Source organism: Hyla sarda, chromosome 7, assembly GCF_029499605.1.
Source record: "Hyla sarda isolate aHylSar1 chromosome 7, aHylSar1.hap1, whole genome shotgun sequence".
Lineage (NCBI taxonomy): Eukaryota > Metazoa > Chordata > Amphibia > Anura > Hylidae > Hyla > Hyla sarda.
The window spans coordinates 59,362,495-59,375,260 of NC_079195.1; the positions used below are offsets into that span (position 1 = coordinate 59,362,495).

General features: G+C 41.0%; 1 protein-coding gene across 5 annotated transcripts in view; it reads left to right on the forward strand.

Moving 5' to 3' along the window:
• The window catches only part of LOC130281674 (alpha-2-macroglobulin-like), a 126,397-nt gene that overhangs the window by 49,594 nt on the left and 64,037 nt on the right, over positions 1-12,766 (forward strand). For all 5 annotated transcript variants that reach the window (XM_056529143.1, XM_056529139.1, XM_056529141.1 and 2 more), the window contains exons 2-7: positions 1,512-1,695; positions 3,651-3,807; positions 7,416-7,468; positions 9,026-9,046; positions 10,792-10,960; positions 12,414-12,498. In XM_056529143.1, coding sequence (XP_056385118.1) covers positions 1,519-1,695; positions 3,651-3,807; positions 7,416-7,468; positions 9,026-9,046; positions 10,792-10,960; positions 12,414-12,498 — 662 coding nt within the window. In that variant the 5' untranslated portion in view covers positions 1,512-1,518. The remainder of the gene's footprint in view (positions 1-1,511; positions 1,696-3,650; positions 3,808-7,415; positions 7,469-9,025; positions 9,047-10,791; positions 10,961-12,413; positions 12,499-12,766) is intronic.

The following is a 12,766-nucleotide window of genomic DNA, read 5'->3' on the forward strand; positions in this document are numbered from 1 at the left end:
TAATGTATTTATAAAGGCATTACTATTTATGCCTAATATACTGTACTTTAATTGGGTTGGGCTCCAATTCCTGACTTGGTCATAGGTCAGGATTGTTACTTTCTTGAAAACAGCTCAAAGCAGTACAGGGTCTTTGTCTGAGGCCTCAGTGGGGGTGCCAGCAATTAGACCCACTCCAGTCATACATTACTGGTATGTCTAATTGGTGGCATATCTAATTGTTTATCTAAATGACATAAATTCCTTTAAATTGTACCTATTGTTTCAGGTAACTTTCAGGATAAGCCATCATGAGTGTGTACCGCGTGAGGATATTCTAGAGCAGTACTGAGTAGTTTAACACTAGTGTAAAATATAACTTTTCATTATTTGCAGCCTTGTCTATCTGCCTCCATCTCCAGCCACTACCCTTTCTGCCCCCTCCCCTCACTGAAACCTGATACTTAAGTGAGCTGTTACGCCAAACGCTCCGGGTCCCCGCTCCTCCCCGGAGCGCTCGCAGCGTTTACCTTGTTGCAGCGTCCCGGTCAGACCCGCTGACCAAGATCGCTGCGCTAGTGTCTCTGGCGGGGATGCGACCCGCGATGCGGGACGCGCCCGCTCGCGGTTCGCATCCCAGCCTTCTTACCCGACCTGTTCCCCGTTTGTTCAGTCCCGGCGCGCGCGGCCCCGCTCCCTAGGGCGCACCGGCTCTCTGCGATTTAAAGGGCCAGTGCGCCGCTGATTGGCGTCTGGCCCAATTCGTACTTTCACCTGTGCCCTAGCCTATATTACCTTACTTCGCCTTCCCACATCGCCGGATCTTGTTGCCATTGTGCCAGTGAAAGCGTTCCTTGTATGTCCCAAGCCAGTGTTCCAGACCTTCTGCCATTGCCCCTGACTACGATCCTTGCTGCCTGCCCTGACCTTCTGCTACGTCCGACCTTGCTCTTGCCTAATCCTTGTACCGCGCCTATCTCAGCCGTCAGTCGGGGTTGAGTCGCTATCGGGTGGAACGACCTGGGGGTTACCTGCCGCATCAAGTCCATCTCGCTTTGCGGTGGGCTCTGGTGAATACCAGTAACCCCTTAGACTCCGTTTCCCTGGTACGGCCCACGTCATCACCCCACTGACACAGAGGATCCACCACCAGTATCCTCACAGTACCCGGATTCTGACATGAGCTAATCCGTTTTGAGACAATCTTGATCATTTTAGTTTTTTAGGTTAAATAATGAGTTGGGGGGGGGGGGGAGGAGGGGTAGTACAGGAGCCTGATAAGTGGAGAGAGAGAGGTATTTTTTCAAATAAGATATATACCAAAGTTTCTTATTTTTGCTTGTACAATTGAAATTTACTGAAACAACAATTGAAACATGCTTGCCTGAAGTTAGATACCTGGTGAGTACACATTATATCCACAAAAGATTGTTTATATTGTTTAGTAAAAGAAAAAAACACGATCAATCAATTCTAGCAGACGCTAGGAATTACCTTTAGTGAACCTAAATATTTGTATCTTCTTTGATCAGGAAATATATGCTGTTGGTTCCTACTGTCTTAAAGACCAACAATGAACAGAAATTCTGCCTGCAGTTGTCCCATCTTAATGAATCTATTACTGTGATGGTGGCCTTGGAAACAGGAACCCAGAACATAACCTTACTGCAGAAAGAAGTGACACAACCTGAAGAAGACAACTGTGTCACTTTTAAAGTAAGTAGTGCAGCTTGGTCGAGCGTGCTTGCTGACAGGATCCACTGTAACATTTATACAGCACTTATAAAATAAAAACCGGAAATATGATGTCTCTTCTTCTGGAACTATAGAGTATATTTCCAAATTTGGTTACCATTTTGAGGTTTACATTAAACGCCTATTCTGACATGCCTGTTTTAGTAAATAGTTGTATTCCCACGTAAGATAACAATTATGGAGCATCAGTCCTTATAGCGTGCTATTGTTATTTCTACTTTAAATATGTGACTCAATAGCCAATGGGATGTTACCAGTTGGGGACTTGTTTTCACACAGACTGGACATTCAGTACTGATTGGATAGTGAACAACTGAGATGAAGAAAATCCGGCACATGCAAAACTAGGGCAATATGGAGGAACAAGGAGAGGCAGCGTTGCGGGTTGGGTGCAGGTGTGGAGATAGGAGGTGCTAATCACAACAGGTATGTAGTATACAAAGAAGAATCCAAAGGAGACTGCACTCACCATCCATGAATTTATTCAGATGAGTGTAGGCATACAAATGGCGGAGGCAGGGGCACACCGGGTGTGCCCCTGCCTCCGCCTTTTGTATGCCTACACTCATCTGAATAAATTTGTGGATGGTGAGTGCAGTCTCCTTTGGATTCTTCTTTGTATACTGATTGGATAGTGTCAGACAGTATTGGGACACACCCCACTGGTAACACCCATTTGGCTATATAGTCATATATTTCTAGTAAGAATAACAAAATGGAACAACACAGAGCTGTAAGAAAATAAAATGTTATTTAATGAGTAATACAAGTATTTATCACAATAGAGAGATTACATTCAAAATTTAGTAAGTTTCTAAATCCACTACATTACTCATCTTGGATGGATTCTGCATTTTGAACTCGGTTACTTATTACAGCCCAGAGCTGCAATCACAATTCTGTAGCCTTCACAGGAGAGTCACAGCCTGTGCAGAACTTAGTCTGTGATTTAAATTCTAGGAAGCATCATTTCTACTCTGTACAGTAGTCTAATGAAGGGAAATTAAATAGTCCACATGTATTACGGGAGCTCAGCTAAGGCAATGTTCACATTGCGGTTGTGCTTTATCCTGTTCTGGGTCCATTCGGCTCATATTTTGTGCCAAAACAGGTCGGAGCACAACTGACTCTACCGGGACTCAACGGATCTTATTGACTTGAATGGGATCCATTGGGGATCCAGTAGTTTACCGGAGTTTAGCAGAGAAAAAAAATAGTGCATGCACTATTTTTTCTCTGCTAAACTCTTGTTGTTTTGATGGAACTGTGAAACTATTAGCAGTATGTCATGGAAAAAAGAGAACAGAGAACTGTGTTCCATGATGACCAACAGGACAGTGAATGCAGCTCTGGGGGATGCCTCATTTATTACTAGGTTAAAGGGGTACTCCCGTGGGAAACTTTTTTTTTTTTTTTAAATCAACTGGTGCCAGAAAGATAAACAGATTTGTAAATTACTTCTATTTAAAAATCTTAATCCTTCCAGTACTTTTTAGGGGCTGTATACTACATAAGAAATGCTTTTCTTTTTGGATTTCTCTGATGTCACGACCACAGTGCTCTCTGCTGACCTCTGCTGTAAATTTTTGGAACTGTCCAGAGCAGGAGAAAATCCCCATAGCAAACATATGCTGCTCTGGACAGTTCCTAAAATGGACAGCAGAGGTCAGCAGAGAGCACTGTGGTCGTGACATCAGAGAAATCCAAAAAGAAAAGCATTTCTTATGTAGTATACAGCCCCTAAAAAGTACTGGAAGGATTAAGATTTTTTAATAGAAGTCATTTACAAATCTGTTTAACTTTCTGGCACCAGTTGATTAAAAAAAAAAAAATAAAAAAAAGTTTTCCACGGGAGTACCCCTTTAAGTAACGACTTAAAATTCTGCATACAATGAAGATGTTTGATGTTCTTTCAGACTCCTGCTTTTGATGAAGCAAAGGTGGGATTCATCACTCTAGATGCTGAGGGCAACACGTTACACTTTAGGGCAAGAAGAAGCGTTCTCATCAGACCTCTAGAAAACCTGGTCTTTATCCAATCTGACAAACCCATCTACAAACCTGGACAGGAAGGTGAGAGTTTAACTTTTTTAGAGTGGTCCAGGGCTCGTTCATTGCAGCAAAACACAAACAGTCTTCTTCAGGCACACTGCTTGGAAAACACTACTATAGATCAAACCATAAGCTGTTATGGCTAAATATTCTTGTATACAAGTTTGCAGTTTATCATTTATTTTCAGGTGTCTGGATACTTCCTAAAGTGTACATAGAATTTTAACAAACTTCAGACATTCTAGGGTAACTTGTAAGAAGTTTTGATCAGTGGTGGTCCGGGTCCAGAGAGCCCCAGTAATTTACAAAATGAAGATGCAGAAGCAGTCAGCTGATCGTTGTGCTTCTTTGTTTTGCTTAGCTCTTCACAAAGAAAGGAACATTGGGGGGTATTTATCAATTTTGCCTGTTGACAGTTTCTTCTTACCCTTTTTTTTTTCACTTTGGTTTTCGTGGACATGCACCAAATTTATCATTTGGTGCACGTTACATAGTTACATAGTTACATAGTTAGTACGGTTGAAAAAAGACATACGTCCATCAAGTTCAACCAGGGAATTGAAGGGTAGGGGTGTGGCGTGATATTGGGGAAGGGATGGGATTTTGTATTTCTTCATAAGCATTAATGTTATTTTGTTCCAGGAATGTATCTAATCCTGTTTTAAAGCTGTTAATTTTTCCTGCTGTGACAAGTTCCTGAGGTAGACTGTTCCATAAGTTCACAGTTCTCATGGTAAAGAAGGCGTGTCGCCCCTTTAGACTAAACCTTTTCTTCTCCAGACGGAGGGAGTGCCCCCTCGTCCTTTGGGGGGGGGTTTAACCTGGAACAGTTTTTCTCCATATTTTTTGTATGGGCCATTAATATACTTATATACATTTATCATATCCCCCCTTAGACGTCTCTTCTCAAGACTAAACAATTGTAACTCCTTTAATCGCTCCTCATAGCTAAGATGTTCCATGCCCCATATTAGTTTAGTCGCGCGTCTCTGCACCCTCTCCAGCTCCACAGTGTCCCTTTTATGGACTGGTGCCCAAAACTGAACAGCATATTCCAGGTGAGGCCGTACCAATGCTTTATAAAGGGGGAGTATTATGTCCCTGTCCCTCGAGTCCATGCCTCTTTTTATACATGACAATATCCTGCCGGCTTTGGAAGCAGCAGCCTGACATTGCATGCTATTCTGTAGTCTGTGATCTACAAGTACACCCAGATCCTTCTCTACCAGTGACTCCGCCAGTTTAATCCCCCCTAAGACATACGACGCATGCAGGTTATTAGTACCCAGATGCATAACTTTACATTTATCCACATTGAACCTCATTTGCCAAGTGGATGCCCAGACACTTAGTCTATCCAAGTCATCTTGTAACTTATACACATCCTCTATAGACTGTACCGTGCTACAAAGCTTGGTGTCATCTGCAAAGATAGAAACAGAGCTGTTAATACCATCCTCTATATCATTGATAAATGATAAATAAAAGTTGTTAGTAATTTTGGCTCAAATGTTGGAATCAGCCGTTCACAGCGCCTTTTACACAGAACTTACCCCCGCAGAGGACACGTATTTTACCCTGTAGAGCAGCCATTTCGGAGTCCCTCCTGCAGTATATCAGCGAGCGACATGAGGTATTTTCTTTCGTGGGGTTTATAGCCACCATGTGAAATGGATTTTATTTTCAACTTGAGTAGTTATTTTTCTTTTTGTTACTTTAGTGCAGTGGTCTTCAACCTGCGGACCTCCAGATGTTGCAAAACTACAATTCCCAGCATGCCCGGACAGCCGTTGGCTGTCCGGGCATGCTGGGAGTTGTAGTTTTGCAACATCTGGAGGTCCGCAGGTTGGAGACCACTGCTTTTGTGCTTACCTTTCCTGAACCTGTGTGGCCATGTCCAATGCTGGCTCAACGGAGGGTGAAGGTTCCTCAGAGACAACTATGTCGCAGGATAGTATTGAGCAGCCCTGGACGCGTCGCTGCTTTCACAAAAAAAATACTTTTTATGTATTTTGACGCCTTTACATTTTCTGACATTGCTAAGTGTGTTTTCTATGTGCAAAATTTCTTGGCGGGGATTTGCGCCAAAATTGCGCCCAAAAAAATTGGCGCAAATGATGAATTACTGACTAAAGTTAAAATCACACACAGGACCGTGTGATTTTGAGAAAGTTCTAAAAATGACAGTGGAGAAGATGCGCCAAACTTTGGCGCAAAAAGACACTGCGCCAAAGTATTGCGCCAAAGTTACGTTAAAAAAGACACATGAGTCCTTTGATAAACACCCCCCATTTGGTGTACAAGACTGGGAGGCTTTCTATAAATATTTTCATTGCACACTCTCCTTTCCAAGCAGAAACAGAAATACACAGCAATCAGCAGAGCGCTTCTGCCAATTTAGTAGTCGGGGGAGGGGGATTCAGCACTCACATCCACTGATCAAAATTTCTGACATGTTACTGTAAGATATCAAAAGTTTGTAAAAATAACATCAAGAAAATAAATGATCCAGGTAAAACTTATAATAAACTGTGTTACACCTAGTACAAGAAAGTGTGCCAGTTTTTCTTGTACCAGTACAAGTGTGCCAGTTGTTTGTTTCCTTCAAAGCTTTGTTTTCTGTTTCTTTATGATGGTTTGTATCAGCTTATACTAATCAAGATTCAGTCATATACATAGTAACTGCTTCTTCATTGGTAAGTGGTTAGATTATACAATAAGGTATAAGTAAAAAAAAATGCTGCACTCATTTTGTATACTTGTATACTTATACCTTGTTGGTCTTTCCTGGATTTTTTATGTTGGCACCACAAGCTGGTTCAGTATTTGTGCTGTGCAGCTGTTATCTTGCCTTGGTTAAAAGTAGCTAGCAGTTCCTGATCGCATTTTGTTTCTTTGCCCCTGTAGATTATATAATAAGATTATATACAATTTTCCTCTATCTTACCCCTGATTTCAGTAACCCTCAGCATGGCTCTTCAAATACAGTGGTCCCTCAACATACGATGATAATTTGTTCCAAATGGACCATTGTTAGTTGAAACCATCGTATGTTGAGGGATCCGGGCAATGTTAAGAATAGGAAAGTATACTCACCTGTCCCCGCCACTCCAGACCGTCACCGCTGCCCTGGATGTTGCCCTCCATCGCTGTCGCAGCATACCCGGGGTGTCCCCGCCGCTCCAGACCGTCTCTGCTGCCTGGGATCGTCGCTCTTCATCGCCATCATCACGTTGCTGCATACGCCGCTCCAATTGGATGACAGGACAGCGTGCACGGCGACGTGATGATGATGAAGGAGAGCGACGGGGATGTAGGGGATCCTGAAGGTCCGGAGCACCAGGGACAGGTGAGTGATCTCCTCCGGACCACACAGGGCACCTTAAACGCTATCCGGCAGCAGCTGAAGCAGTCTGCGCTACAGGATAGCCATTTATGCGATGGCCCCGACATACAATTGTATGTTGATGCTGCCTTCAACATGTGATGGCCTCTGAGAGACCATCATATGTTGAAATTATCGTATGTCGGGGCCATTGTAGGTCGGGGGATCACTGTATTTTAATTTTGTAAATACACCTTTGTAATTTTGCTATAGTCATGTATTTATACCTCTTATTTTAAAACAGTCAAGTTTCGTATTGCTGCTTTGGATGAAACGTTTCATGCAGTGCATGAGAAGGTATGTTTAAGAATGCCATGTTTACTATAGAAAGGTAAATCTGTCAGATTTACTATATGAGGATAGCATATAATAGAGGGGGAATGCTGAGCTAGGGACATATAGAATATATATACAGTACACACACACACACATATATATATATATATATATGTATATATACTGTATATAATTTTTTTAGGATTGGATTTAGCGTTTTTGTGTGAAAAACACCTATTAGACATCTATTGCACCAATCTAAATATATTGGCCTTTGTATTACCTCAGCAAACGGTACTGTTGTTTAAGTTAACTTTTGACGTGCTGGGGCCCTCTCTTATAATCAGTTATATGCCGTTAAAGTGCACAGTAGTGTGCTTCACTCCCCAGCCTGACACACAGTCTGACTGATTACAAAAGACTGTCTCCATTATAATCTATGGAGCTCATGTCCTGCACAGAGCACCAAGCTGGGGAGTTAAGTGCGCTGCTGAGCTCTTTACCACCCACTATATCTAGAGATCGGCGGAGGTCTCAGTACTGAGACCCTGACTGATCAAAACTTTTGACAATAACACTTTAACAAAATTGTATAAATGTTGTAAAGGTGTCCAGTGAAGAAAGTTGTGCCAAGCTGACCACAAACTGATCGACAACTTGGAGCCAGTCCCTCCCTGCGCTGCTTTGTTAAAACAAATATATACATAGTCGGTCATAGGCCAGAAACAGAATGGGAACAATACAAGACAACCAGATATACCAGACAGCAAACAAATACTAACAGGGCAGAATATAAATAGGCAAACTGATCAGGAACATAGGACACTGTTTACAAACAGATACAAATACAAAGGACAAAAATCATATCAACAAACCCGGATATAAATATAGAATACTGTTCACACTGGACACAGATAACTAACAAACAGATTAGGTCCAGAACACAAGACTAGGAAACGAGTCAGCATAGACTCCAGGAGCAAACAGGAATACAAACTCAATCCCCCCAGAAAACCCGGCAAAATCTTCATACTAGAACTCAATGGAGCACAGAGATATCTTGTACTAAAACTCAATTCCCCAGAGTCCCATTAAAAGGTAACAGGGATGTCTTGTTACAAAAATTCAGAAAACGGATATAAGAAAACTGTGAACAGCGACTTAGCAGAACAGAAATACAATCCTAAAAAGTGACTAACGAAACACAGACTAAAATCTAAATAAGACTAATTAACCATGGCTAAAAATAAAATATCACAAGATAAATACAAGGTAAATGCTCAAGCAGACTTGGAAGTGTTTAGCACAATAACAGCACAGAATGCAGGAAAAATCTGGTATAAGTAGACACACACGAGTTCTCATTGGTTTTGAGCATTAACTATTCCCTAACAAGGGTTCAATAGCAAACTGCTAAGAACAAACAAGTGTGTGAATACACATCTAAACAGAAAAATGCAAAAACAATTAGACGGACATTACAGTTTGTATATAGAATTGTATGGAAGCAAAGTAATAGAAAAAAATAAATATTTATTTTCATAAAACTTTTAATGTGTTTCTTGTTTTCTCTTTTAGTTTCCTGTCGTTTATGTTGAGGTAAGAGGTGTATAATTAGTCTATTCAGTTATTACAGTAACATTTGATAAATAGATAGTAGATAGTACAGTGGTCCTTCAGCTTACAATGGTGTCCGCTGTAACTTGAAACCATACTCTACATACAATGCTACAGACAGTCAAGATCTGCGAAACACATCATTGGCTGGATGACCTGACTAATCAGAATGGACATTTCACTGGTAAAACTCCTGTGGTACTAAAGTGCATGCACTGACTGGTGTCTGGTAGCGCCCCCTACAGTACAGGGAGGTACTACATGTTCGGTACTACTCTTTACCTGTGCCAGGGTTAGCTTCTCTTTTGGAAACCAGGTAAGGGCGGTTCCATTTTACTTTTTTTCTGTGTGTGCTGTACCGGACCGTGAAGAAGATGCTCCTGTCCACTACATAGACAGTGATTTACAGCTTCCAGTAGCTTTTTTTAAAAAAACTTTTATATGTAAGGACTTGCTTTATCTGTATTAGTTATCGACTACTCTATTTTTCTTTAATCCTATTTTTGGATGACATTTACCAGGTTTCCATAGAGTTACGGTCTCAACATACAATGGTTTAAATATATTATGGTCATTCTGGAACCAATTGATATTGTAACTTGAGGGACCATTGTGCACAGTTACATAAATCTGTTGCTGCCTTTTATTGTACAGAAATTAATATTTAAGCATGTATGTTTTAGCCATTGAATAGCATAACTTTATTGTATACAGCATAAAAACTCAGTTTTGTATATTTTTACTATTATTCACACCCTGGTCCCCAAGATATAGGGATGTTACTATTCAGTTGACTACCTTAGATTTGTGAGATGATTAATTATTACATTAAAAAGGGGCATTTATCAGGGTCAGGGGGTGTACATATGAAACTAAGGAGATTGGATCAGACACAGATAGGGGTGTGTGAATATAGCCTAGCATATCCACACCCCTTATTGAAATAAAGTTCCCGCCCATCTGACTATTCAGGGAAAAGTGCAGATAGTCAACCAAATAGTTAAAGGGGTATTCTGCCCATAGACATTTTATCCCCTATCCAAAGGATAGCAAGATGTCTGATCACGGGTAGGGGGGTGCGAGTTGGTGGGTGCACCCCGGGTGGGTAGGCCCCCCTGTGATCTTCATGCAGAATGCGATTTCTACAGAATGCCAGGTGCTGCACGGAAATCATGTGGGGTCCCAGCGGTGACTGCCCCCCCCCTGCCCCCCATGATCAGACATCTTATCCCCTATCTCCTTTGGATAGGGCATAAGCTGTTTATGGGCCGAATACCCCTTTAAATCCATATATCTCTGGCACCAGGAGGGCAAAGCAACAAGTTAAAAACAGCATTAGAATCAGGGCACTCAGGAATATTAAATGGTATAAATAAAAAATGTTTATACTGACCACTGGTCCTCTCTAAAGGAAATCCATCATCACTTTCATGCTGCCTGAACCACAAGTCATGGGACGGTCCCTGGTGTCTTCTCCATACCCTGCTGGCCTTGAATGATAGATCTCTTCCTGTTTGGGTATAGGATATAGAGATCTAGCAATCAAGGCAGACAGTAGCCACCGGGGACTGCCCAGATGACACTTGCTTCAGGTATCATAAAAGTGATGTATAGCATATAACCAATTTGTTTTAGAAAGTAATTTCTCTAGCTGCATTGATTATTACACAGGTTTATTGCAAAAACAAATATGTAAAAGGTGACTAAAACAGGATTTCTGCCTTCAGGATCCTCAAAGAAATCGTATTGTCCAATGGCTGAATGTAGAGACAAAAAAAGGAATTGCACAAGAGTCCTTTCTCCTAACTTCTGAGCCTCGATTGGGAACGTATAAATTGGTTGCTCAAAGGCAAAAGGGCTTACAGATCGAACAAAGCTTTACCGTGGAGGAATATGGTATTATTCTTTTTCTATTGGTGCATAAAAAGAACTATAATACATGACATTATTCCCATTTAAATGTACTGCATAAAAACCAGTATAAAAAGGGAATTAGTTGTTGATAGCAACCAGAGAATCCAGAGTGCATTACCAGCTTAGGTTGTGGACAGGGGGGAGAGTATCCTTGGAGAACAGCTCACACAGGCTGTATATAGGGAGGAGAGACCACAAAAGGTAGTTCACAGGTGAGAATTATATAGGCTATGTACAAGAATAGAAAGAAACTAGAGCTCACACAGCAAGCTGTAGAGACTGTGCAAGCAAAAGTAAGCAACATTTAAATAAATAAAGGCCTATAACCATATATAGGCCTGCACCATATAAAGTGAGAATAAAAAATAGGCTATCCAGTGTGTCCACAGACTATGTAAACTGTCAATCATTTTTATGGATCTTTGCTTACAATTTTTAGTAATTTAAATTTATGAGTAAACACCACAGCATCTTAAAGGGGTACTCCGGTGGAAAACAAATGTTTTTAGATTAACTGGTGCCAAAAAGTTAAACATATTTCTAAATTACTGCTTTATAAATCTTAATCCTTCCAGTACTTATCAGCTGCTGTATGCTCCAGAGGAAGTTGTGTAGTTCTTTCCAGTCTGGCCACAGTGCTCTCTGCTGCCATCTATCCATGTCAGGAACTGTCCAGAGTAGGAGCAAATCCCCATAGAAAACCTCTCCTGCTCTGGACAGTTTCTGACATGGACAGGGGTGTCAGCAGAGAGCCCTGTGGTCAGGCAGAAAACAACAACTCAACTTCCTGTGGAGCATACAGCAGCTCATAAGTACTGGAAGGATTTAGATTTTTTTAATAGAAGTCATTTACAAATCTGTATAACTTTCTGGAACCAGTTAATTTGAAGAAAAAAGAAAATATTTTCCACTGAAGTACCCTTTTAAGATTTTTAAAGTAATTTACAAATCTGTATAACTTTCTGGCACCAGTACATTTCCACCAGAGTACCCCTTTAATTTCTTGAAGCTTAGAGGTTGTCAAACTTATTTAGAAATGTTCCCAACAAGTGGGAATCTATACTTACCTGAGTAGTCCACGCTGCATCTATTTCTGACACAGTTCATCGGTGCATCCAACCACTGGCTTTGGTGGTATAGAGCTAGTATAGAGCAGGTGGGATGTGGGTTTATGGGCACGTCATTGCTGCAGCCATATGAACAAAGCTGGAGTAAAAAATTAGAGCAGCCACACTGGGCACAGTGAGGCTCACATGGGTGAGTATAGGCTCTTTTCTTATGAACACAATTCCAAATGCTGGGAAAATGTTTAAATAACTTGAACAAACCCTTTAAGAGTTGGAGATTGCAAATCAAAATCTCCAGCCCCAGCTTTAAAGGGAGTAAAATGTTTCTATTGTTGCATTAATATATTATTGGCACAATTTTATTGTAGTGCTACCTAAATATGAGGTGAAGGTGACAGTCCCCTCAGTTATTACCATTCTAGATGAAGAAGTTGAAGTGAAAGTATGTGGCAAGTAAGTTTATTTTTTATTTTTCATAAGGTCAGACAGTATTTTCACTGTGAACAAATTTACTATGGTTTATAACGGGACTGAATAACATGTTTTATCTTTCAAAAAGATAATTGGGTTATAAGTAGGTTAATGTATTGAAGACAAAAGATCAGACCGGCACACTCACCACGTTTCTCTTCTTCTTTATTTGCGTCAGCAATGCATAGACAAATACTCACAAACTTGGGGGGTCAGGACGTGCAGTGGGGGGACAAACTGGCAACAGACT